General features: G+C 49.5%; 1 protein-coding gene across 1 annotated transcript in view; it reads left to right on the plus strand.

Annotated features, from left to right (window-relative positions):
- Nucleotides 1–26485, plus strand: part of SGSM1 (small G protein signaling modulator 1) — a 90717-nt gene that overhangs the window by 48527 nt on the left and 15705 nt on the right. The window contains exons 9-19 of the mRNA XM_081836508.1: nucleotides 1126–1193; nucleotides 1579–1742; nucleotides 7134–7263; nucleotides 9808–9978; nucleotides 13899–14037; nucleotides 14935–14999; nucleotides 16280–16425; nucleotides 16585–16713; nucleotides 20573–20755; nucleotides 21197–21268; nucleotides 23081–23683. Of these exons, the coding sequence (XP_081692634.1) occupies nucleotides 1126–1193; nucleotides 1579–1742; nucleotides 7134–7263; nucleotides 9808–9978; nucleotides 13899–14037; nucleotides 14935–14999; nucleotides 16280–16425; nucleotides 16585–16713; nucleotides 20573–20755; nucleotides 21197–21268; nucleotides 23081–23683 (1870 nt within the window). The remainder of the gene's footprint in view (nucleotides 1–1125; nucleotides 1194–1578; nucleotides 1743–7133; nucleotides 7264–9807; nucleotides 9979–13898; nucleotides 14038–14934; nucleotides 15000–16279; nucleotides 16426–16584; nucleotides 16714–20572; nucleotides 20756–21196; nucleotides 21269–23080; nucleotides 23684–26485) is intronic.

Below are 26485 nucleotides of genomic sequence, written 5' to 3' on the forward strand. Positions count from 1 at the left end.
ACACACACACACACACACACACACAGGGGGAGAGAGAAAGTCCCATCCTTGCTCATGTTGCTTGTCAACCTCCCCCCCCCCACCCCACTCCTCCTACTCCCTGGCCGCCACCCTCCTCCCCGTTGGGCAGGTGCTGCCTAGCTAGCCTCTGAGTTTGTCATCACACTTTTTCCCACAGTGCTACCTACTGGTGGTTGCGTGAACTGCAGAGCATGACAACAGCCTTAGATGTTGATGGATATACAGTGGGACCTCAGGTTACAGGCACTTCAGGTTACAGACTCCGCTAACCCAGAAATATTACCTCGGGTTAAGAACTTTGCCTCAGGATGAGAACAGAAATCGCGGAGCCACAGCGATTAACCTCAGGTTAAGAACAGTTTCAGGTTAAGAACGGACCTCCAGAACGAATTAAGTTCTTAACCCGAGGTACCACTGTATAAGAAGATATATCTAGATAATGGTCAATTGTGGTGTCTTAACAGGTTTAGAATCATAGAATTGTAGTGTTTGAAGGGACCACGAGGGTCATCTAGTCCAGTCCTCTTCAATGCAGGAATCTTTCGCCCAATGTGGTGCTTGAACCCACAACCCTGAGATTAAGAGTCTCCTGCTCTACAGACTGAGTTATCCCAGGTTTCCTGCTAAAATGTAATTATGCAGAGTTGCACCAGCCATACTGGTAGCTTAAAAGATAGCTTCAGCTGCCAATCAGCAATGCTGCCATCATCTCTACAGGTGAGCTAAATTTTCATAACCAGCTCTTGCAATTTCAGTGGTCCAACAGGTGGGAGCCAGTCTGAAAGATGATGCCTCAATTGCATGTTAACTCAGAACTTCAATATTATTCACTAAATTGGTACAAAAACTGGTAGCATAGATGTAGTGAAAATTGCAGCTTCATTTTTTAAAGTGAGAGAACTCACTGTGGAAGGATTCTCTAATATTGTGGAACTTACTGCCACAGAATTTGGGATGGGTCTCTTTTTTCGTTGAGCATTTGCCAGGAGTTTAGTTTTGCTTATTCCCACTCCATTTTCTTCCTGTTAGAGGTGTATGTGGGGCTGACCCTTCAGGGAGTTTTCTGAGGGCGACCCCGATGGGCTTTGTTCTTCCCTCTCACAGCATCTACTGGGACTACGCCATGACCATCCGCCTGGAGGACATTGTCTACCTCCACTGCCACCAGCAAGGTAAGAGGGGGGCTGGTTCCGCTACAGAATCTGCTTTGGTCGCCCTGTCTGGTGGTCAGTCCAGTTTGGGCTCTGGCTCCACCCACGACTGACCTGGAGGGGAAGCAGGAGAGAAGCACCCCATTCCCTGGAAAGAGAATAGAAGCTTCTCCACATCAAAACCAGAAACCTCTTGTATGTACGAGGGGATTTAAAGGGCGCACGAGGGGTGCATTGTCGACATTAAGCAGAGGTGTGGGTGGCCCTAGGCCATTTGGGGGTGAGGGCAACAAAATGCTACTGGCTCCCCCTGGAGCCCAGTGGGGTTTCTTTGGACAGAATCTGGTTCTCACCTCTTCCCTCTTTTCCGTCTCTCTCCCCCCCACCCGCTTTCTCTTGCCAATAGTAGACAGTGGGGGAACAGTTGTCCTGGTAAGCCAAGACGGCATCCAGCGCCCACCACTGCGATTCCCGAAAGGTGGGCACCTCCTGCAGTTCCTCTCCTGCCTAGAAAATGGGCTCCTGCCCCATGGCCAGCTGGACCCCCCTCTGTGGTCACAGAGGGGGAAGGTAAGTCTGGCAGCAGCCTGGGGGGGGTGAGGGTGGCCTCTCATGGGTTGGCCTCTCACAGCTCGGGACTGGTAATCTCCACTCAAAAATGACTTTGTAGAGCTGGAAAAGGACAACTGAGGTATCAAGGGGGGTGGAGAACCCTCCTACAAGGAAAGGCTGCAGGGCTTTGGACATTATAGTTTAGAGAAAAGTCAAATCATGGCTTATCCACACCCTTTTGCCCTGATCTTTCCAGCCACAGTCCACACTTAAAAGCTCCATGTCCAAACATTTCTTCTTCTTTCTTTGGCTCCAAGCTTTTCCCACAAAACCCCATTCTTTGAAGCTCAATCGGAGCAAACGTCAATTTGGGTTTTCTGCCGAATGACATTTGCTCTGATTGAGCTTCAAAGAATGGGGTTTTGTGGGAAAAGCTCTGAGCAAAAAAAGCACAACCCCAACCGCTGCTCAGACCTGGAGCTTTTAAGTGCAGTCTGTGCCTGGAGACAGTGGAGGAAAGGCAAATGTGAATAAGGCCTAAGAGGAAACCTGATGGAAGTTTATGAAGTCATGCATGGCATGGAGAAAGTGGAGAGGGAAATGTTTTTCTCCTTCTGTCATTACATTACATTACTCATGGGCATCCAATGAAGTTGAAGATTTTAAGGCCTTCTTCACATAGTAAAACTCTGGAACTCCCTCCCACAGGAGGCAGTAATGGCCTACCAACTGAGATGGCTTTAAAAGAGGACTAGACAAATTCATAGAGGACGAGAGGCCTCTCGATGGCTACTGGCTATGATGGCTGCACTCTGCCTACAAGGTCAAAGGCAGCAGTGCTTCTGAATGCCAGTTGCTGGAAACTACTGGAAGGGAGAGGGCTCTTGCGTTTGATTCCTGCTTGTGGGCTTGGCAGAAGAGGCCTCTGGTTGGCCACTCTCAGGACAGGATGCTGGACCAGATGGGCCTCACTGGATGGATCCAGCAGGCTCTTCTGATGTTCTCATGAACTGTTCATGGGCTCTGGAAGTGGCAGGTGCAAGAAGGGCTTTGTGGGTCTTCTGTTCTTCTGCTTTGCTTTTAGAGGGGTGAGGAAGGTATAGGCCTCAGGAGCCCATCGAGGGCACCTGCTGGATCTCAAGGTCTGTCAAAGAGCTCCTGCTTTGCATGGGGAAGCCCCTCGGCTCAGACCCCAGTGGCATCTCCAAGGAGGGCTGAGCATGAGGCTCTGGGTGTATTCTATCTGGAGTCAAATCGTGTGATTCTAATCCTGCATATAGGTTTTTAAAAATATTAATATTCTTCTGAATCTTAGTACTGTAGCTAGAAATCACAGGAGGAGAACGTGATCTTGTGCATGGGTCCTGCTTGTGGGTTTCCCATTGGAGCATCTGGTTGACCACTATGAGAACAGGATTCTGGACTGGACAGGCACTGGCCTGATCCAGAGTCTCTTCTGATGTTCTTTCCGGAATGAACCCTTGTCGTGAAATATTGTTTTAATCAAATTTAAAAACTGAACGAAGAAAATCAGACTTGAAAAGCAACGAGGGAAAGCTGTGCTAGGGAGGAAAACCTCTGTGATAAGGGGAGACTGTTCTCACCCCCCCACCCCTTCTCCCCCATGGAAATGTGAGCTTGGCCTTAGGCATTCAGGAAGTTGTGTTAGATTGAGTCAAATAGTAGATCCATCAAGTTTCGTATTGGTTTCACAGACTGGCAGTGGTTCTCCACAGTTTTAGACGGGATAGTTCCTCACATTGGATGGGAATGCTATGGAAGTCTGAGCCTGGGACTGAGCCTGCTCTGGCCTTGGCTTGGTCGTTGTTCTGCACTAAATGAGGCAGCCACATTTCTGAAGATCTTTGTTTCCTCCAAGTCTGGTCCTGACTGAAAGGATGCTGGAATCAACAAGGCAGACCCACATGACCTGAAGGTGCTGCTGTGCAATGCCCGGTCAATGATCCACAAGACCACCGCCATGCATGACTTGATTGTGGATGGAGAAATGAGGTTGGATGAGGCAGATGGGTCTGTTCTTGCCGCTGCTTGTCTACCAGGTTTCTCTTACGCACAGCAGCCCAGGTTATTTGGGTGGGGGGGGGTTGCAGTGATCTTTAGAAAGTCATTAGCCTGCACCAGGCGTCCTATTGGGACGCCAGTTTTCTGAGTGCATGTTGTGGAGCTTGGGCAATAGAGGCAGTGCAGGATTCCTATTACTGTACTAACATCCCTACTGCATCAAGGATTCCCTGCCTGAGCTGCTTCAGGTTGTGGTGGATGTTCTCCTGAAGAAACCTAGTTTGGTTGTTGTCAGGGGTTCAGGGAGAGAGACGCAGATGAGGGAGGAGACAGAAAGTGAGGGGGAAGGATTCCAGACTGACGAGGAAGAGGATGACAATGACCCAAGATTGTCCATGAGTCCGTCCAGTGAATCGGAGGACTCCCAAAAGGGAGCCCCTCTGGTCAAGCCAAGGGGAGCTAGAGGGGGAAGCAGTCAGGAGCAGGGAAACGAAGGGGGAACCCCCAGTGGGAGTTGGAGAGCGAGGCCGGCTGCTCCGCTGGAACGGAGTGAGGGGGGAGGAGTGACCAGTGTGTCAGAAGGAGCAGAACAGGAAGCAGAGAGGGGAAGGAGATCAGGGCAAAACGTCCTGCCGGAAGGGGAGGAAAGTAGTATCGAGGGCAGTGTAACTGTCGAAGGCAAGGTCAGGAGCAACGTACGCGCGCCAAGTTCAAAATGGGAGGCGCGCGGAAATGAAGAGAGTCCTGGGGAGGAGCCTGGTCCCAAAGCCCGAAGGAGGGGGGAGGAGGCGGCAGAGGACTCAGCCTCTGGAGAGTCCCGAAGGGAGAGAACACAGGGGGGCAGAAAGACCCTGCGGAAAAGGAAAGAGAGAAAGAGGTGGACCAGTACAAGCCTCTTAAACTGGTGTAGAGGGGGGACCGACTCAGAGGGTACTTCAGCGGTCTAAGCGTAACAGACGTAGGGTCACGGAGCTCGGATGTAAAGCTAATAATGTTCTTCAATTAAAGCTTTTGTACATAAGCTGGAGTGGACTTTGGTCTCTTGTGAGCTGGGACCACGGGTGACTCTGACAGTTGTCCTAGGGGATTTTAACATCCACGCTGACACAACCTTACAAGGAACCGCTTGGGACTTCATGGAAAGCATGGCCTCCATGGGGCCATCCCTGAATAAGTTTGGCCCAACTCATAGTCACGGACATGCCTTAGACCTGGTGTTCACCTCCATGGACGGGGGTGATCTGACCATTAAGTAAAAGTGAAACAAAAGAAGTGCCATGGTCAGATCACTTAGTGCAACTGGACTTCTCTGCAACCCTTCCCCTCTGCAGGGAGGTGGGACTGATTCAGATGGTCTGCCCCCACCACTTAATGAATCCAAATAGTTTCCAGAGAGTGGTAGGGGACGTTTTATCCCATGTTGATGGCCTTTCAGCTGATTCCTTGGTGGCCCCCTGGAATGTGGAGTTAACCATGGCTATCGACTGTCTGGATCCGAAGCGCCCTCTCTGATTGCATGGAGCCTGGACAACCCCATGGTTTTCCCTGGAGCTGAGGGTGATGAAACAATCGCTGAGATGGCTAGAGCACCAGTGGCAGAAAACTCATTCTGAATCTGACCAGACATGGGTTACAGCTCAAAGTCGAGCCTACCAAGTGGCGATAGCAATGGCGAAGAGAACCTTCTTCACCACCTCTATTGCATCTGCAGAAAACAGCAGCAGGAGACTCTTTCAGGTGGTTCACAATCTAATGGAACCACCTTCACCATCAGGGCCTGGTGACAACCCCAATATCTTCTGCAATGATTTTGCAAAGTCTTTTGCAGATTAAAGTCACTCAGACTCCACCGTGGGAGCAGGGCCAGGGCGGGAGAGTGCTAGAGTCCTGTCTAGACAAGTTGCATAGGATCAATTCCAATCTGTTACTTCTGAGGATGTGGACAGGCTGCTTGGACAAGTGAAACTGACCAAAACATCCTCAGTCGCACTGGTCAAGGATCTCCAGTGTGCCGGGGATTGAGGTGATAGCTGTTTCCTAGTTCTGCTGGATCTCTCAGTGGCTTTGATATCATCGAACCATGACATCCTTCTGGACCATCTAGAGGAGCTGGGAACTGGGGGCACTGTCATACAGTGGTTCCACTCCTGGGTTGTGTCCAGAAAGTGGTGTTGGGGGATGAGTGTTCAGACCCCTGGGCTCTCACTTGTGGGGTGCCTCATGGTTCTGTCCTCTCTCCCATGCTTATATAGAAGCCACTGGGAGAGATCATCAGGGGGGTTGGGTTGAGTGTTCATCAGTATGCGGAGGATACCCAGCTCTATCTCTCTTTTCATTCAGAACCAATGAAGATAGTGAAGGTCCTGTGTGAGTGTCTGGAGGCAGTTGGAGGATGGATGGCGGCTAATGGATTGAGGTTGAATCCTGACAAGACAGAAGTACTGTTTTTAGGGGACAGGGGACGGGCAGGTGTGGGGGACTTCCCGATCCTGAATGGGGTAACTGTGCCCCTGAAGGACCAGGTGTGCAGCCTGGGAGTCATTCTGGACTCGCAGCTGTCCATGGAGGCGCAGGTCAATTCTGTGTCCCGGGCAGCTGTCCACCAGCTCCATCTGGTACACAGGCTGAGTCCCTCCCTGCCCACAAACTGTCTCGCCATAGTGGTGCATGCTCTAGTTATCTCACGCTTGGACTACTGCAATGCACTCTATTTGGGTCTACCTTTGAAGGGACCTGGAAATTACAACTAATCCAGAATGCGGCAACTAGACTGGTGACTGGGAGTGGCACCGAGACCATATAAAGCAGGCTTCTTCAACCTTGGCCCTCCAGATGTTTTGAGACTACAATTCCCATCATCCCTAGCTAGGTATCATGGGAGTTGCAGGCCAAAAACATCTGGAGGGCTGAGGTTGAGAAAGCCTGATATAAAGGACCTTCATTGGCTCCCAGTGCGTTTCTGAGCATAGTTCAAAGTGTTGGTACTGACCTTTAAAGCCCTAAACTGCCTCAGCCCTACATACCTGAAGGAGCTTTTTCGTTCCCATCGTTCAGCCCGGAACTGAGATCCTCCTCCAAGGGTCTTCCGCTGGTTCCCTCATTGTGAGAAGCGAGGTTACAGGGAACCAGACACAGGGCCTTCTCAGTAGTGGCACCCTCCCTGTGGAACACCCTCCCTTCTGATGTCAAGGAAATAAACAACTATCTGACTTTTAGAAGAAATCTGAAGGCAACCCTGTTCAGGGAAGTTTTAAATGTTTGATGTTTTAGTATGTTTTGATATATGCTGTGAGCCGCCCAGAGTGGCTGGGGAAACCCAGCCAGATAGGTGGGGTATAAATAATAAAATTATTATTAATAATAATAATTTTGTTTGACTCCTCAAAGGGGAAGGTGTTTCCAAAGCTGAAGAAGCGAAGTCCCCAGGGGTCCTCGGAATCGGCATCAGACAAGGAGGAGGAGGAGGCAACCGATTACGTTTTCCGGATCCTCTATCCTGGCCTTCAGTCAGAGTTTGGTAAGGTTGCTCGCCTGGTAGAAACTGAGAAAGCTGACATAGTTATCTTAAATAAGAGTTTTTTTTCCACCTTAGGCTAACTTTTAATTTTACTACATGTTATAAACATATAGGAGTGTATTCCATTCATATTTCATAAGCCATATTTATTATGCCATTGTAGCCTGCCTTCCATGCCCTGAGGAATATCAAGGAATGCTCAGAGGTGTGCATGATCCAGTTTGGATACATTAAAATTCTGCACCAAGGAGTGTTCATGTCCACCACCAGTATAAATTATGGAAATTTGCTTACTTTGTGTCAGGCATGGAGAGTCCTCCCCTCCCTTCGGTAACTTCACAGATAAGAATTAATGAGCAGCTGATAGATCTATAGTCCTTTTATTACAGCATCATGTTGCGAGCACAAATACACAGCTCTCCACAAGGAAGGCAGTTGGCTAGTCTAATCCTCTTTCCGGCTTCCGCAGCATTTTGGGCACCAACGGGAAGTTCCTCCCTCTGACTCCTTTGTTCCCTGATATGTTTGGACCTCCAAGTCCGAGGGGAGGTCCCTCACGCTTTCAAGTGACGAGACAACTAGCTGCCCCCTCCCTTCTGGTTCTGTCGTCATTATCTCATAACTGAGTAACTCCCCCAAGCTGTTCAGCTTCTGCCTGTCTCTGCTTCTGAACATGCTGTGGACAAGGGGGGGGCGACTCTTCCCCCTCCAGCTCTCCATCGGAGAGAAGCTGGTCTGCCATAGAATGCATTCCCCAGTCCTCGTCTTCAGGCCATTCCCTGACACTTTGCATAATGTATTATACAGTCCTTACCATGCTTTTTAACATCTACATGAAGCCTCTGGGAGATCATCAGGGGGTTTGGGCTGGGTGTCCATCAATATGCGGATGATACCCAGCTCTACCTCTCTTTCAAATCAGAACTAGTGAAGGCGGTGAAGGTCCTGTGTGAGTGTCTGGAGGGGGTTGGAGGATGGATGGCGGCTAATGGATTGAGGTTGAATCCCGACAAGACAGAAGTACTGTTCTTGGGGGACGAGGGACGGGTGGGTGTGGGGGACTCCCTGGTTCTGAATGGGGTAACTGTGCCCCTGAAGGACCACGTGCGCAGCCTTGGAGTCATTTTGGACTCACAGCTGTCTATGGAGGCGCAGGTCAATTCTGTGTCCAGGGCAGCTGTTTACCAACTCCATCTGGTACGCAGGCCTATCTGCCCGCGTACTGTCTCGCCAGAGTGGTGCATGCTCTAGTTATCTCCCGCTTGGACTACTGCAATGCGCTCTACGTGGGGCTACCTTTGAAGGTGACTCGGAAACTACAACTAATCCAGAATGCGGCAGCTAGACTGGTGACTGGGGGCGGCCGCCAAGACTGGTGACTGGGGGCGGCCGCCAAGACCGCCAAGTCCTGAAAGACCTACCGGTACATTGGTTCCCAGTACATTTCCGAGCACAATTCAAAGTGTTGGTGCTGACCTTTAAAGCCCTAAATGGCCTCGGCCCAGTATACCTGAAGGAGCGTCTCCACCCCCATCGTTCTGCCTGGATGCTGAGGTCCAGCGCCGAGGGCCTTCTGGCGGTTCCCTCATTGCGAGAAGCAAAGCTACAGGGAACCAGATAGAGGGCCTTCTCGGTAGTTGCACCCGCCCTGTGGAATGCCCTCCCATCAGATGTCAAAGAGAAAAACACTACCTGACATTTAGAAGACATCTGAAGGCAGACCTGTTCAGGGAAGTTTTTAATGTGTGACATTTTAATGTATTTTTAATCTTTGTTGGAAGCTGCCCAGAGTGGCTTGGGAAACCCAGGCAGATGGGTGGGGTACAAATAATAAATTACTATTACTACTATTACTATTACTGATTTGCATATTTTATTCATGATTTGCTCACTCAGAGCTGTGTAAGGCGCTGGCGTCCCAGCCAGTCTCTGTTGCCCACACTTTGGGAGCTTGCTTTCATAAGGATTAGAAATCTGTACTTGTATTTAAATATATTAATAAATGAAAGCTGGGGAAACGAATCCTCCATCAAATATCAAAGGGTGTGTATTTGCTCTGCTCTCTCTAGATGTTGACTGACTCCGAACTCCTATCGTGTTAGTGATCTTAATTATTGTTCTTTTCATTTATATCCAACCTTTTTATCCAAGGAGCTCAAGTTGGCATACATAATTCTCCTCCCCGTTTTATCCTCACAACACCCCTGGGAGGTAGGTTAGGCTGAGAGGCAGTGACTGGCACCCAAGGCCACTCACTGAACTTCATGGCTGAGTGAGGATTTGAATCCTTTTCTCCCAAGTCCTAAGCCCAACACTCTAACCACTAGGCCACACTGGCTCTCTTTTGCTTTCCCATAGGGGGATTTCTGGCCAATGATGGATTTTTCTACTATTCGTAGAATCGTAGAGTTGGAACCAACCCTCAGCAATGTGGGAATCACAGCTAGTGAGTTCCTAGTGTGTTTTTCCTTTTTCCAGGCTTGAGGAAGCGGCATGGACTGTGCCCGCCTTCATGTTTTGCCTTTTCTCTCCCTTCCTCTTTAGTGGTTGTTAACCACCCTTCTTGCCTTCCCTCCACCTCTACTGCCGCTGGGAAAGAAAAGGCCTGGATGCGTCGGACCTCTGGCAGAGTGGTGGTGATGCCCAAATGGTCTCTGAGTCTTCCTGAGGCAACGCCTCCCCTTCTGGTCACGTTGGGGTCCAGCCCACACCCGTGTAATGTTGTTGTTGGCACATGGAGGGTGCTTCTTGCTTTTGGCTTGGCAGCTGGGGCAGATGCTGGCATTTATGAATCTGGGCAGGGCAGACAGCTGGGATCCTCCTCTTCCCCATCTTTCTCCTTGGCTCATTCCCTTGGGCTGCTTTGCCTGGAGGCACACAAGCAGAAGAAGCAAGTTCATTTAATTCATAACATTTATATACACCTTGGCTGTAAGAAAAAAAAAGTGGTTTACAAGAATAATAAAACAATAAAATTATTTTTTAAAAACCCTATGTAAAACATTTTTAAAAAATTGACGTTAATGAGCTAAAAACAGATTTAAACATACATCAATTGTCTGCATGTCTGGACAGGCTTGTCTAAATTTTTTTTAGCAGGTACCGAAAAGGGTACAGCAACTCCACCTGCCTGGTGTCAACAGGCCAGGAGTTCCAAAGTGTGCAGGTGCTGCCAAGCTAAAACATTGCTTTCTTACAAATGCAAAACAGTATTATGTGGCACCTGTAAGAGTGACTGTGATTAGGGCTGCTGCCCAGTTTAAAGAAATCTTAATAGATTGATCATACAATGCTTTTTAAACCAATGAACTGATTAGACCTGCATGTCCATAAAATACTCACAGCTGTGAAGGAAAAGCAGCGTCCTTTCTTCCCTCTGTAATGGTGTGCTGCATGTGTCACAGCTGGCCCCAATCCCTTTTGTGTTAGGAGGAAGAGGAGGAGATGCCTGATGCCCACAGATGCATAAATAGCTATAACAATTAACATTTAAAAAAATGAAAACCGTGAAATCTATTGTCCAATTAAATCAGAGGCATGTTTTAATGGATCTAATCGCTTTTAGTCGTGATATAATGTTGCTGTCATACTTCTTGTTGGTTATAATCTGAGGCAGATGAAAGGAAGGAGGCAACGGAGCTCAAATGAAAAATGTCCTTTAACAGATCAGCAGCTGCAGCCACCTCTGCAGAGATGGAGCCATCCCTCTTGCTGCCCAAAGGATGATCTGGGGAAGACTTTGTCCTTTCCAGGTTCCTGTCGGGTCAGCCCCTCTCCCTTTTGGATCTCAGTCTGGAGGGGACAAGGGCTGGGTTGGCTTTGCCCTGCACCCAAGAATTGGCCCAGCAGACCTCAGCCTGACTTTCCCCAGTGTCACTATGGGGACATTATTGTTGTTAATGCTTGGGTCCTTCCTTTCCACCAAATGATACTTGAGGCATCTGATAGTAACATGGAAAACTGTCAATCAGCTGACCTTTGAAAAACACGGTACTGTTTTTTCATTTCTCCTAGAAAGCAATAGAATCTGCTTTGTGCCTTCATTTTTAAATTGATTAGTTAAAAGCCCAGGCAGTTCACCTGCTAAATACCTGAACAGGTTGGTTGATGTAGGATTTAGCAAATGCCAGCAGACACAAAGCCTGCTTCTCTGTGCAGAGTGACCTTCCTGCTGTGATCTGAATCAAAATGCTCCTCCCACCCTCCTTGAATTCACATTCCCCATTTCCCCTGCATAGAGTTTAGAGAGCAAGATATGGCTTTTGCGTCCTCCTGTGGTCCAATTCTTGTTTGGTGGAGGAAGGCTCCATTGCCCCGTCCCTCAAGAACAATCTGCTCCAGGGATGCTCTTTCTTCTTGTATCAAAGCATTTGGCATCCTTTCCAAAACTCATTTAGGCCATGGTGCTCCAGTGGGACATGTAGGGGTGATTCATAGAAATTTCCCTTCAATCATTTTGGTGTGGTAAAATTGTTTCAGAGTGACTCTGCTGCAGATTTGGAGCCAGCATGTCATTGCAGGGCTCTTGCAAGCCAGTTAGATGAGAGCTTGTATTTGGAAGGCACATCAGAGCCTTTGCTCTGATGTGAAACCAGCCAGGGATTATTTTGAAAGTTTTGCTGTGAATTGTAACTTAGCTGCCTCACAGCTCTTAAGTGCTTAGCCAGTTCTCCATGAAGTTTACTGTGAGATGGTGAGCACTTAAGGTTAGTTGTTTCTGGGATAGCCAACATGGCCGCCGGATGTTGCTGGACTACAACCTCCCAACATGCACACCCAGTTTAGCCCAATGGTCCGGGACAATGGGAGTTGTAGTCCAACATCATCTGGGCAGCACAAGGTTGGCTACCCTGAGAAAGGGTTTGTATCTTTCCCTTCATCAAAGATCCCACAGTGATTTGCAAGATTTCAAAAATACAACATATATTTTATAACAAGACAGAAAATGTGAACTGGATTCTGGAAAAAGTACCGTATTTTTTGCTCTATAAGACTCACTTTTTCCCTCCTAAATAGTAAGGGGAAATGTGTGGTGTGCGTCTTATGGAGCGAATGCAGGCTGCACAGCTATCCCAGAAGCCAGAACAGCAAGAGGGATTGCTGCTTTCACTGCGCAGAGATCCCTCTTGCTGTTCTGGCTTCTGAGATTCAGAATATTTTTTTTCTTGTTTTCCTCCTCCAAAAACTAGGTGCGTCTTGTGGTCTGGTGCGTCTTATAGAGCGAAAAATACAGTATATAGATAGGTAAAAGGTAAAGGTAAAGGACCCCTGACAGTTAAGTCCAGTCGTGAACAACTCTGGGGTTGCGGCGCTCATCTCACTTTATTGGCTGAGGGAGGCAGCGTACAGCTTCTGGGTCATGTGGCCAGCATGACTAAGCCGCTTCTGGCAAACCAGAGCAGCGCACGGAAATGCTGTTTACCTTCCCGCCAGAGCGGTACCTATTTATCTACTAGCACTTTGATGTGCTTTTGAACTGGTATGTTGGCAGGAGCAGGGACCGAGCAACGGGAGCTCACCCCGTCATGGGGATTCGAACCGCCAATCTTCTGATCAGCAAGCCCTAGGCTCTGTGGTTTAACCCACAGTGCCACCCGCATCCCTTATATAGATAAGTAGAGGGTTTTAAAAGAGGATTGGACAAATTCATGGAGAATAAGGCTATCAATGGCTTCTAGCCCTTGAACTCTAGTTTTTGAACTCTGAACAGCATCCTCTGTACTCAGCCCAGCTCCTGCTTTACCTACACATCCAGAGGAGGTAAAAGCTGTGGCTAAAAATAACTGAGACTTGGCCAGCTCCAGAGAATGCTTCAGAGGCTGCCTAGAGACAAGCAAAAGCCCAGGCATCTCTGCTGTCCTACTATGTATGGAGGGCCCAAGAAAGTCCTGTTTTCCTGCCTCAGCTCATCCGGATGACCCTGTCTCACTGGTGGGGGTGGGGGCTTTCCAGAGGACTCCCGTCCACTCCAAACATCTTGGATGGAACCATTCTTCTCAGCAATAGAGCTCTTGATTCTTTTCCCTTTTGTCACAGGAAAAGGGACCCTGCAAACACCAGAGGCAAGGTTTCTCTCTCCTCTGACCGCAGGGTTCCCAGTTCCCTTGAGGCACACAGTCCCTTGCAAATGCCCCCCAAGTTAGTCAGCAAGGAATAGGAGGTGCACAGCTTGATGGCTGAGCACCTGTGCTGCATTCAAGCGGTCCCTGGTTCAATCTCCAGCACCTCTGGGGAGGGCTGGGAAAGTATCACTGCCTGAGACTGCTGCCATTCAGTGCTGACAGTACTAGCTAGATGGGCTGGGTACAGGGCAGCTTCCCTTGTGCTCCCTGCAAATTCATGCATTTTCCTTGGAGACTGGGGTGGTTATCTTGAGAAAAGCCTCCTTAGGTGCCACCTTTGGTTGTGCCAATGAGCCCAGTTTGTGGATGCTGGTGCGGTTGACCTTTTCTCTCTTTTTAATTGAAAGCCTTCCTGTGATTGGGTGAAGATCATGCAATTGGTTTAATCGATGTAGCCCTCCAAATATTGTGTGTCTGATTTTTCCCATCTAGCTTTCCCTCTCTCTCTGCTCCCGGGGTAAGCTGCTTCAAACCTTATCCTGATGTTGTGGTATTCTCTTTCTGCATTTCTAGCCCCGCAGGATCTGGTCGACACCCAGACAAGCACTCTCCCTTCCATGTGGCAGCCAGGCACCCGCAAGTCCTCCTGCTCCTCCTGCTCTCAGAGCGGATCCACGGAGAGTGGCCCCTCCAATGGCTGCAACCATGAAAGGCAAGGCGACAGAGGCTGGCTTGGGGGTGAGATGGGGCTGCTCTCTGCCAGGGAGCCCAGGTGGCCTCACAGAGGCAAAAGGGCTGACTTGAGGGCTGGCGGGGTGAGGTCTGGAAGGACAATTAAAGCACATGACTCTCCCCAGAGAATCCTGGGAGCTGTAGTTCAGGAACATAGGGAGTGAGACCCATCTAGGGCAGTCCTGTCCACACCAACTGGCAGAGGCTCTCTGGGCTCTGTAGCCCTGACTAGAGAGGCAGTTGGGGATTGGCTCTTGGAGCTTCTTTGTGCAAGGCAGATGCTCTTCCTGTGCGCTACAACCCTTCTCTCTCAAGGGCGACTAGCCACAAGGGCTGTACTCTGTCTCCACGGCTGGAGGCCATCCTGCTTCGGTAGAGCAGTTGCTGGAAACCTCAGGAGGCGAGAGAGCTATTGAGCTCAAATCCTGCTTCAGTGTTTCTCAGCATCTCAGCATTCTTTGGGGGGAGGCTCTCACTGTACGGTGTGGCTCAGCCCACAGCCAGGTGCAGTAGCACATACATTCTTCATTATTATTTAGCATTTTGAGTTTTATTGTGTTATTATCTTGTGTTATTATTATGCTATTTTGTATAATGCCTTTTATAGACTGGGGGCTCTGGACATGAGTTTATGGAACCAAGGGGGCGGGAGTCTGGAAAAGTTCAGGAACCCCTGTGTGGGATGCTTTTAAATTGCTTTTAATCTTGTGAGTCACTAAGGAGGGAAATGCTATGCTTTGAATGGCAGCTAATGTGTTTTTGAAAAGTACATCTTGAAAAATGGGATTATTGCTTGTGGTGTATCCATTTGCAACAATCCATCCTCTGGTTCTTTACGGGACTGTAGCTATACTCCCCCTTCCCTCTCTCTTCCCAGGGCTCCTCTGAAGCTGCTGTGTGATAACATGAAGTACCAGATACTATCGCGAGCGTTTTATGGCTGTGAGTTTTCACTTCATCCCATTTTTAGTCACCACTTGGGAGCCAGGGGAACAGCCTGCTTAACCCTTCCCCCACCATTTCTTTGAAATTTGCTCCCCACCCCCCACCCCCCATCTGCTGCATCTCCTGATGAAAAAGCATTTGGGGGCAGGAGATGGAATTACGATTTTGGGTGTAGAAATAACCATGGGGGAGAAAGGGTTAAGCAGCCTTTTCTGTCTTTTGCTGCTTTTCATTTTAAAAGGTGATGACAAAGAAGTACTTTTATATCCCCTATAGCACTATGGCCTTGCAATTAAGTGTGATGTGGAGTTTGCCCCAGTATTGTGAACTGAAGGGCAGAACTACCTTGGTTCTACTACTGTGACACCAAAACTTCAAGAATATTTTGTTTATCCCAGACTTCCCCTGGCTCTTAAGCCAAAAAGACTTGCAGCTCAATAAAGATCAAGATGATCTTGGCCCTCAGGATTATGATCTATCAGACATGGCATTAAAGAAAAGAGATGGGAAGGGAGAAGGAAAAATCAAAGTCTGGCACCGGTTCTTAAAAGTGACAAAGTTCTTAATAAGGAACAGCTGGGATAGAATTGGTGCAGGTAGCCTGTGGAATGGCTGCCAGTTGGTGATGGTTGATGGAGGCAGCTGGCCTCTCATCCTCTTGCCAGGGGACTAGCTCTGCTTCCCTTCTCTCCCTCTGCCATCAGTCTATAGCAGATCTTTGGAACTACAACTCCATCACCCCAGTGAGCATGGTCATTTGGACTACAGCGCATTGAATCGTAGAATAGTCGAGGTGAAAGGGACCGCCGGGCTCATCTAGTCCAACCCCTTGCAATGCATGGAATGTTTTGCTCAACATGGGGCTTGAACTGCGGCCTTGAGATTAAGAGGCTCATGCTCTTAACTGAGCCGGCACAGCTGGGTTGACTGGGATTTGCAGTTTAGAGCGCCTGGAGGGCACCCAGCTTGGGCAGGGTGGTTGATACAACCAGTTCCTCTAAGTGACAGCATGGGTCAGTGGACATGGAATCACAGAACTGTAGAGTTGGAAGGGGACCGAAGGGGCTCCTTGGGTCCTGACATGGTCCTGCAGTCCCTCCTCCAAGTCAGGCGGGTGGTGGGGGTCCTTCTTGTGCCAGTATTGCCCCTCCCTGGGGGAGCAATCGGCAGTGGTGCTTTAGCCGCCTCCCCTACCTGCCCTTCCCGCTGTTGAGGGCTGGTCTCTCTGGGATTGCCCTCTGTGCAGCCTCTTTCTCTCTCTGCTTTCCATGGCTTAGGGCTGGCCTACTGCCGGCACCTCTCCACGGTGAGAACCCACCTCTCGGCGCTGGTGAACCACGACATTGTGTCACCCAGTGTGCCCTGCAGCGCCAGCCAGGGGCTGACCGCTGAGGTCTGGGAGATGTTCCTGCAAGACAGTACGGTAAGGGGGACCCCCAATTCGCCCTGGCCAGCCCTGGGGCACCGTCAGCACTGGCCCTGCTTTTGAAGGCGGATGGTTTAGGGCTGGCGGGGGGGGGGGGAGGAGGAAAAGTCATTTTCTCTTTACTTGGCCTCAGTTTTCAGTGAACTTTCCCCACAGAGCTATGAGGAGAAAGAGCTTTTGCGGCTAGTCTACTTCGGAGGGGTCCAACACGAGATCCGGAAAGCAGTCTGGCCTTTCCTGCTGGGACATTACCGGTTTGGGATGTCAGAAGCTGAGAGAAAGCAGGTGAGATAAGTAAAATTACTCATCAGTATGCCATGAAGTCTGCAGTGCTTGTGTTACTGAATCTGTATTTAAATGCTAAACAAGACGAACGATTAGTAGATAAACCACTAATTGGATTTCTCTTAGTGGCAGAGCACATGTGGTTACAGTCACATTCTGGAAGGGCTTAAAAGGTACAGAATTGAACGCATGGTACAAAAGAATCATAGAATCATAGAATCATAGAGTTGGAAGAGACCACAAGGGCCATCGAGTCCAACCCCCTGCCAAGCAGGAAACACCATCAGAGCACTCCTGACATCTGGTTGTCAAGCCTCTGCTTAAAGACCTCCAAAGAAGGAGACTCCACCACACTCCTTGGCAGCAAATTCCACTGTCAAACAGCTCTTACTGTCAGGAAGTTCTTCCTAATGTTTAGGTGGAATCTTCTGTCTTGTAGTTTGGATCCATTGCTCCGTGTCCGCTTCTCTGGAGCAGCAGAAAACAACCTTTCTCCCTCCTCTATGTGACATCCTTTTATATCTTTGAACATGGCTATCATATCACCCCTTAAGCTCCTCTTCTCCAGGCTAAACATGCCCAGCTCCCTTAGCCGTTCCTCATAAGGCATCGTTTCCAGGCCTTTGACCATTTTGGTTGCCCTCCTCTGGACACGTTCCAGTTTGTCAGTGTCCTTCTTGAACTGTGGTGCCCAGAACTGGACACAGTACTCCAGGTGAGGTCTGACCAGAGCAGAATACAGTGGCACTATTACTTCCCTTGATCTAGATGCTATACTCCTATTGATGCAGCCCAGAATTGCATTGGCTTTTTTAGCTGCCGCGTCACACTGTTGGCTCATGTCAAGTTTGTGGTCAACCAAGACTCCTAGATCCTTTTCACATGTACTGCTCTCAAGAGGGTGAATCATTGCCTAAACAGCCTCGGCCCAGTATACCTGAACGAGCATCTCCACCCCATCATTCAGTCCGGACACTGAGGTCCAGCTCCGAAGACCTTCTGGTGGTTCCCTAACTGCGAGAAGCCAAGTTACAGAGAACCAGGCAGAGGGCCTTCTCGGTGGTGGCACCCGCCCTGTGGAACGCCCTCCCATCAGCTGTCAAGGAAATTAACAACTATCTGATGTTTAGAAGACATCTGAAGGCTGCCCTGTTTAGAAAAGTTTTTAAATGACTGATGTTTTAATGTATTTTTAATCTCCCTTTGGAAGCTGTCCAGAGTGCCTGGGGAAACCCAGCCAGATGGGCGGGATATAAATATTGTTGTTGTTGTTGTTGTTGTTGTTGTTGTTACCTTATGGAAAAATTGACCCACACATGAAGAGGAAAAAGACACCTTTGCTGACCTCTTCCTGACCTCTTCCTGACAAGAGGAAGGGAGCACAAAGACACCTTTGCAGGAGAATGGTGGAGCTTCATTCCATTCAAAAATTCTCCAGAAAACCAAAAGTTTATACTAACTAGTGGATCACTTAATAAGAATGTGTTTTATAGATATACGTACCTCTTTGCTGCTATTTTAGTATTATGTGGGGCTGATTAAAACTTCCATTTGCTCTCTTTGCATAAGTCCTGCCTCAAAAATTGACTTTGCCCAGTGGAAGAGGGCTCCAATTTTCTGCCTCATACTCAGGGCACTTTAGAGCTGGGGTTGGCACGTTCCTTACCATTGCAAAGTGGCTGAGGGTGTGGTGGGTGCATTTTTCTTTCCACAAAGCATTTCTCTGGTGCTCCTCAGCCTTTCTGCCTGCCCTCACTTCCTGATCTGAAAATGCAGTGCATGGTTAAACTATGGAACTTGTTTCCCCAGGAGGCAGAGAGGTCTACAGACCTTTAAAAGAGGATTCATGGAAGAGAGAGCTCTGGGCGGCTCTGCTCTGCCTCCACAGTCAGAGGCAGCAAAGCTTCTGAATCCCAGTTTCCAGAAACCACGGGGCGGGGGGGGAGAAGGCTGTTCTTCTGCTTGAGCCCTGCTTGTGGGCTTCTCACTGGGGCATCTGAGTGGCCCCTGTGAGGCTGGACTAGGTGGTCCCTTTTGCCTGATCCAGCAGTCTGTTGTGTTCCCTCCGGATCTCTTCCCCATGGGCTTTCATTGAAACTTGGGCACACAGGAAGTCAGCAGAGCCCAGACCACTGGGTGGATGATTTTAGATTGAGAGAAAGGACTTCCAGAACTACTCCTTGGCCACCTTAAAAATAAGGCAGGCAGGACAAAATCCTGCACCCCACTTGTCAGGGTTTCTGGGAGAAGTGAGGAGATGGCAGAGGAGACGGAAAGCGAGTGGGAGGAGGGAGAGAGAGACGAGGAAGAAGATGACGGAATTCGAAGGGAATCTATGAGCCTAAGCAGTGAGTCAGAGGATTCCCAAAAGGGAGCTAGCATGATCAGGCGAAAAGCAGGAGAAGAGAGAAGCTGTGAAAAGTCAGGGAAGGAGGGGAGAAAGCCCAGTGAAGCACAGACGCTGTCAGAGGGGTCTCAGCCGGAACGGAGTAAAGGGGGTGGAGTTGTCAGCCTCTCGGAGGGAGGAGGAACAGGAGAAAACAGAGAGAGGGGGTTGGAGCAAGGTGTTCAGCCGGAAAGGGTAGAGAGTGGAACAGGGGGCAGTATAGAGGACGAAGGAAAGGTCAAAAGCAACGTACGCGCGCCAAGTTCAAACATAGAGGCGCGCGGAAGTGGGGAAAGCTCAGAGGAGGAGCCCGGCCCCAAAGCCAGAAGGAGGGGGCAGGAGGCGGCAGAGGATTCAGCCTCAGGCGAATCCCGGAAAGAGAGAACCCAGGGGGGCAGAAAGACCCTGCGGAAAAGAAAGGAGAGGAAGAGGTGGTCTAGAGCCAGGCTATTAAGTTGGTGTGGAGGAGGGGAGGAGTCAGAGGGGGACTTCGGCGGTCTAACGTGACAGACGTACAGCCACAATGCCGAACTGTGAAAGAAGCAATTATCTTCAATAAACTCTTCCTGTAAGTAAACTACAACGGAGTAAGGTCTCTCGTGAGCTGGGACCCACCTGGGTGGCTGTGACACCACTCATGAGAAGCTCACTGAAATTTTCTTGATAATATTCAAATCAATTGATGGCAAATGATTTTGCGGGATGGGGGGGATTGAGGAAGAGCCTGGGATCAGGTTCAAACTCTGTAGAAAGTGGTCAGGCCTGGCATTGTTCTGTGCTGTGCAGTCTAAGGTATCACACTGCTTAAGGCAGCGCTGCGAGTGGTTTTAGGTTCTGGATTTAGGCTCCAATCTCTCCGGAGGCACGGGTTCAAATTCCCCTGCTGCCAAGTGTTCTTTTCCCTTGCTATCCTTTTCAAACTATCTGCACCACTTATCCTCTCTTTTGTGAGAGGCAGTGTGCTTTAGTGCTTTAGTGGTTAGAGTGTCAGACAAGGACCTTGGGAGACCAGGATTCAAATCCCCACTGGGCCATGAAGCTCATGGAGTGGCTGCCTTCTCGCAACCTAACCTCCCTCACAGGGTAGCTTTGGGGATTAAATGAAGAGGGAGGGAAACCATGTTTGTTGTTTTGTTTATTACATCTATATACCATCTTTTTCTTCCAAGAAGCTCAAGGTACATGGTTCTCCCCCTCCTCATTTAATCCCCACAACAACCCTGTGGGGTAAGTTAGGCTGAGAGGCAGTGACTGGCCCAAGGTCACCCAGGGAGCTTCATGGCTGAGTGGGGATTCGAATCCTGGTCTCCCAGGTTCTAGTCTGACACTCTGACCATTATGCCACTTTTGAGCTACTTGGAGGAAAAGGTGAGACATAAATCCAGCAAACGAATAAATGAAACTGGGTTCAGTTCTGCTCCAGGGTGCTGTGGGGGATGCAAGGGCCTCTCCTAGCTTCTCTCTTGGCTTCAGGTCGACAGCCAGACTCGCGCCTGCTATGAGCAAACCATGGCAGAGTGGCTGGGCTGCGAGGCGATTGTCCGACAACGGGAGAAGGAGTCTCACGCGGCCGCCCTGGCCAAGTGCTCCTCAGGGGCCAGCCTGGACTCCCACATGGAACACGTGATGCACCGAGATTCGACCATCAGCAACGATGTGAGTGGGGGGGGGGAATCAAGGTCCATTGGAATTGAGTCAGTTCCCAGATGGCTTCAGAATGCGTAAAAATAATTTAAATCTCTCAATTTGTCCCCTCCACTGTGCCCTTTCCTGCAGCACTCCCTGGAGCATGTTCGCATTAAAGGCACTAGGATACCACTTGGAACAGCCATGGCCCCCCTCCATAGAATCCTGGGAGCTGTAGTTTCTTCAGGGTTATGAGAGGAGAGTCTCCCTAGTCCCCCCCAACTGATTGTTAAAGCACCTTGTGAGTGGAAGGGGGCGAGCAATTTAAAAAGAGGGGGCACTGTTGGTTCTTGCCCTCCCAAGCTGGCCTCCTCCCCTGATTCCTGACATCAGCGCATTCTGCCCCCACTGCAGACACCTTGACTTGTCCCCCTGGCCTGGTTCTCCCATGCGCCTCCTCTCTTCCCACAGTCTTCCCAGAGCAGCAGTTCCGGCCCACAGAACTTGACACGGCTTCAGAGCGACTCCAGTGGCAGTACCCAGGTGAGGTGTCCAGCCTGTTGGATCCTCGGGGGGGGGGACTCCAAATTCTGAGCTGCTGTGCAAGCCTGAGAGACAGCATTGTGTAATGGTTAGAGTGTTGGCTGAGGACCTGGGGAACCAAAGTTCAAATCTCCACTCAGCCATGCAGCTCACTGGGTGGCCTTGGCTGCCAGTCACTGCCTTCTCACAGCCTAGCCTACCTCACAGGGTTGTTGTGGGGATTAAAGGAGGATGGGGGAGAAGCATGTGCACCAAATTGAGCTCCTTGGAGGAAAGGACAGGATAAAAATGTGATTGTATGTTTTTAATAGATTGTCTAGATAGATGGATCGTTTTAATTCTACCTTGTTTTTTAAGCACTGTTCCCCCCTTCATGTTTTTAGTTGTTCTTATTTTACCTGTAAGCTACCTGGAGTGCAGTTCAATCCTCAGTGGTCTCCCCAGCCAAAGGGTCTCAGGAGCAGGCTGGGAAAGACCCCCAAGGCAGAGATTCAGGAGAGGCCCTGGCGAAGCTGGGTGAGCCAGTGGTCAGATCTGGCAGGTAGATAAAGTTTGCTGTAGATCAGTGGTCCCCAAACTTTTGGGGGCCACTGCCCCCTGGGCTCCATCTCTAGAGAGAGCATTGTTCAGAACTGCTTTTGGCCTGGCCCACTACAGTAAGAAAGATAACAACACAACAACTAATTGCACCTTTATTCAGAATCCAATTTAAACTATTTAGTTTAATTAATTCAAGAAAACTGATTAACTTGATCCAGTAATACCAGCTTTTCAAAGTCTGATAGTCATTTATACCTCCAGTGCCTCCTGCTTCCCCCTAGGTAATCCCACCTCTCGGGGTGCTACCACCCACTTGGGAACACAGCTTCAGATCTTTGCAGAATGCAGTCTCTTACTAAACATTTAACTATTTACTACTGTTACATAAGCATTTTTTATTTTATTTTTTTGCTATACTGTAATAAATTAACATCTGTTTTATGACTCACTGTAAAATATCTACCTATCTTTATAAACTCATTTTGGTATTTGTGTGATGCCTTTCAGGGCTAGGCAGCCCACTCAATTCACACACAAATTTCACAGTAACGATCAAAATTTACATAACAAAAAATCAGCAGTGAAATGATAAAATAGGGTAGAAAAATAGTTGCAGCATTTTAAAATTGCACTTAAAAGCTTAGACCAGCCTTGAATGAATTGGATAAAAGCAGGTTTGAAAAGAGAGATCTTGAGAGCCAGTTCAGAAACCGTCAAAGGGGCCAAGTGCAGTTCCAAGGTGGGGGGGTCCACCACTGGAAAGGACCTGCCTCACTAGACTGGTGCCCCTTCCTGATGGGAACCTCTACAGCCAATCTTAAGAGCCAGGCAGCTTTGTGTGGGTGCTGGCAATCCTTGGAATAACCTGGCTCCAAGCAGTTTGTGGCTTTCAAGATGGCAGCCAGCACTTTGAATTGGGCTGGCAACCAATCTGGAATCTGAATTATATGCTGTGATCACCTGGCCAGAAAAAGCAACAGAGCATTTTGCACTGGCTAAGGCTCCTCGGTGGACTCAGCTATACAGCTGCAAATAAAACGTTTTAAATGTGTTGTAAAGTGCAATATACAAATGTGACTCTAGAAGGCGACAGTGAGCTATGCAAAATTCAATGTATTTTTCAAAACTTTTAACAAAGCTTTTTCACAGCATTTTTTATACGTGTGTAGATTCCACCAATATCTTGAAAGGCAGCTCCATGCAGAGGCCATTGCAGTAGTCAGACAATCTGATCCATTCCTGTTCTCTTTTGGCCTCTCCTTCTTTGCCCAGGTGTTTGAGTCGGTCGATGAGGTAGAACAGCCCGAGGCAGATGCCAAACCTGAAGATGGCAAACGGCCCAAACTCTCCAACGGGATGATCCCTGACGGCGCCTCCTCCCCCGACCCTTGCTATCCCTCTTCCCAGAACTTTTTGGTCACCTCCCCATGCTCAGAGCAGATCTTCAGCACCAAGGACAGTATGGTGGAGACCGCAAAAGCCGCGGTGTGCCCCTCTGCCCAGGCGAGCATGGCTGTCGGCCAGGGACCTCTCAGTGTGGACAGTGCCCTTGTGGGTGGCACACAAACAGGGGAAGGTTTGCAGGGCCAGGACAGCCTGGAGGAGCTCCCCACCACCAGCAGCTTAGAGGAGTTTATCCTCATGGGCAAGGAGCACCCTGATAAAGAGGGGGCATCTCTGTCTATAGTGGATGTGACAGGCAGCTGGCCAGACCACAGTGTGGGGCAGCAGAACTCCATGGGGAGTGAAGATGACCTCTCAGAAGAGCCAGAGATGGAGAGCCTGTACCCACAGCTGGATTCACACTCCCTGGCTGTCACTGACTTGACCATTAGCGAAGTCTCGCCTGTCTCCTCGTCGGGGGTCACCTACTCTGTGAGTGTGTGTCAGGGTCCCTGGTCCCTGGTCCCTGGTTCCTCCTGATCTTTGGGAACGGTATTTTGTTTTGCTTTAAAACCCAAAAGGAGCAAACATTTTAGGCAGGGTGAAATTTTTGCTTTGATTGCACTAGAGCATTTATCTATTCACTTGCTAACTGTTACTAACTACTACAGTGGTACCTCAGGTTATGTACTTAATTCGTTCCGGAGGTCCGTTCTTAACCTGAAACTAACCTGAAGCACCACTTTAGCTAATGGGGCCTCCCACTGCCACCACACCGCCGGAGCACGATTTCTGTTCTCATCCTGAAGCAAAGTTCTTAACCCAAGGTAATATTTCTGGGTTAGCGGAGTATGTAACCTGAAGCGTATGTAACCTGAAGCGTATGTACCCCAAGGTACCACTGTACAGCTAATTTACTTGCTAGCTACTACTAATGTACTACAGCTTTGCCTTTCTGGCAGTGTTCTCAAGACAGTTTAGTTTTTTAAATGATGGCCCACAGTTGTTGTTGGTGTTAAAATTTCTATACTGCCCTTCTTCTGAGGATCACAGGATGGTTTACAATATTAAAAAACCCCAGTTTGTTTTGGGTTCCACACACCAAGCAGGCCACACGCTGGATTTGATTTTTGCTGTGGGTATAGATGTGATCATGTCCTCCCTTGTGGAAGTGCCATGGTCTGAAAGCCAGGTTTGACTCCCTCCTCCCTCCCGGGTGGCGAGCCGATTTGGGCTCACCTGTGAAGGCTGATGGATCCTGATGGATTTCGTCAAGCCTTGCGGGACCCTGCTTCCCCTGGCGGCTCACTAGATGAGCTTGTCAAGAACTGGAATAACTGGCTCTTGGCAGCCACCAATGAGATCACACCTAAGCGCCCTCTGCGACCCCGCCGAAACCGGGCCCCCTGGTTTACCGAGGAGCTCCAGAAAATGAAGTGGTACCTCAGATGGCTAGAGCTAGTATGGCAGGGTGCCCGCAATGGAGCATCAAGAACATCTTATAGGGTTTTCATGAAAACCTACAAGATGGCAGTGAAGGCCGCTAAGAAGTCTTACTTCTCGGCCTCCATTGCATTCGCTAGCTCATGCCCGGTGCAATTATTTAGTATAATTAGGTCTTTAATGTCCCTCGAGGGACAGCCAAATTTAAATAACAATTTGACACACAGCTGTGAGGCATTTGCGAGCTTTTTTGTGGAGAAGGTCCTGTTGCTCCGCCGTGACCTCCCTGCCAATTTGGATACAATAACGGAACTGGAGGCCCCTCGACTGTCCTCGGGTCCAGTATTGAACCACTTTGACCGGATATCCCCAGCCGATGTGGACAGACTCCTCCGAGCTGGAAAGCCCACCACCTGTCCTCTCGACTCGTGCCCGTCTTGGCTGATTAGAGCATGTCCAGACGAGGTGCGGGCCCTCCTGGGGGATATCATCAATCTGTCCCTTGGCACCGGGACATTCCCAGGGGAACTGAAGGAGGCAGTGGTGCGCCCGATCTTAAAGAAAACATCATTAGATCCTTTAGATCTATCCAATTACCGCCCGGTTTTGAATCTTCCGTTCCTGGGTAAGGTAATTGAGAGAGCGATTGCCAAACAGCTTGGTAGGTTTCTGGATGAAACATCGGCTTTGGATCCATTCCAGTCCGGCTTTCGCGCTGGTAATGGGACCGAGACGGCTTTGGTCACCCTAACAGATGATCTCCGTAGACAGCTGGATCAAGGCGGGTCGGGACTGCTGATTCTTTTTGATCTGTCAGCAGCCTTCGACATGGTCAATCACGAACTTTCGTACCACTGCCTTGCCGACGTGGAGATTCAGGGCACAGTCCGACAATGGCTGCGCTCGTTTATCGCAGGTTGGGGACAGAGGATAGCACTAACGAGGGAGCTACCGTGGCACTCCTTGGTGTGTGGCGTGCCACAGGGTGCAATCCTTTCCCCGATACTTTTCAATATCTTTATGTGCCCCCTTGCCCAGATTGTCTGGTGCTTTGGGCTGGGTTGTCATCCATATGACACCCAGCTTTATCTGTTGATGGACGGCCGCCCTGACTTGGCCCCAGACACACTGACCATATGCTTGGAAGCTGTGGCTGGATGGCTGTGTGGGAGCCGGTTGAAGTTAAATCCTTCCAAGACAGAGGTCCTCTGTCTGGGTCAGGATGACATGGGGTTGGGGCGCCAACTCCCATCTTTTGCGGGGGCTCAATTAGTGCCAGCGCCTTCTGGCAAGAGCTTGGGTGTAACATTCGATGTCTCCCTTTCCATGGAGGCGCAGGTTGCAGCCACAGCAAAGGTGGCATTTTTCCATCTTCACCGTATTAAGCAGTTGATCCCTTACCTTTCTTGCCCTGATCTGGCCACAGTGATCCATGCGATGATCACCTCCAGGGTTGATTATTGTAACTCGCTCTATGCGGGGCTGCCCTTGAAGCTGACCCAGAAACTCCAGCGGGTGCAGAATGCCGCAGCGAGGCTCCTTAAAGGGTCCTTGCCGTGGGATCACATTCATCCAGTGCTTTACCAACTGCACTGGCTCCCGGTGGAGTATAGGGTCAGGTTTAAAGTGCTGGTTTTGACCTTTAAAGCCCTATGTGGCCTAAGACCCACATAGCTATGGGACCACCTCTCCTGGTATGCCCCGTGGAGGACCTTAAGGTCCACAAATGACAACACTTTGGAGGTCGCAAGGTGGTTAGATTGGTCTCAACTAGGGCCAGGGCCTTTTCAGTACTGGCCCTGACTCGGTGGAACGCTCTGTCACAAGAGACTAGGGCCCTGCGGGACTTGA

Source organism: Podarcis erhardii (genome assembly GCF_964252035.2).
Source record: "Podarcis erhardii genome assembly, chromosome: 13".
In the NCBI taxonomy this organism is placed as follows: domain Eukaryota; kingdom Metazoa; phylum Chordata; class Lepidosauria; order Squamata; family Lacertidae; genus Podarcis; species Podarcis erhardii.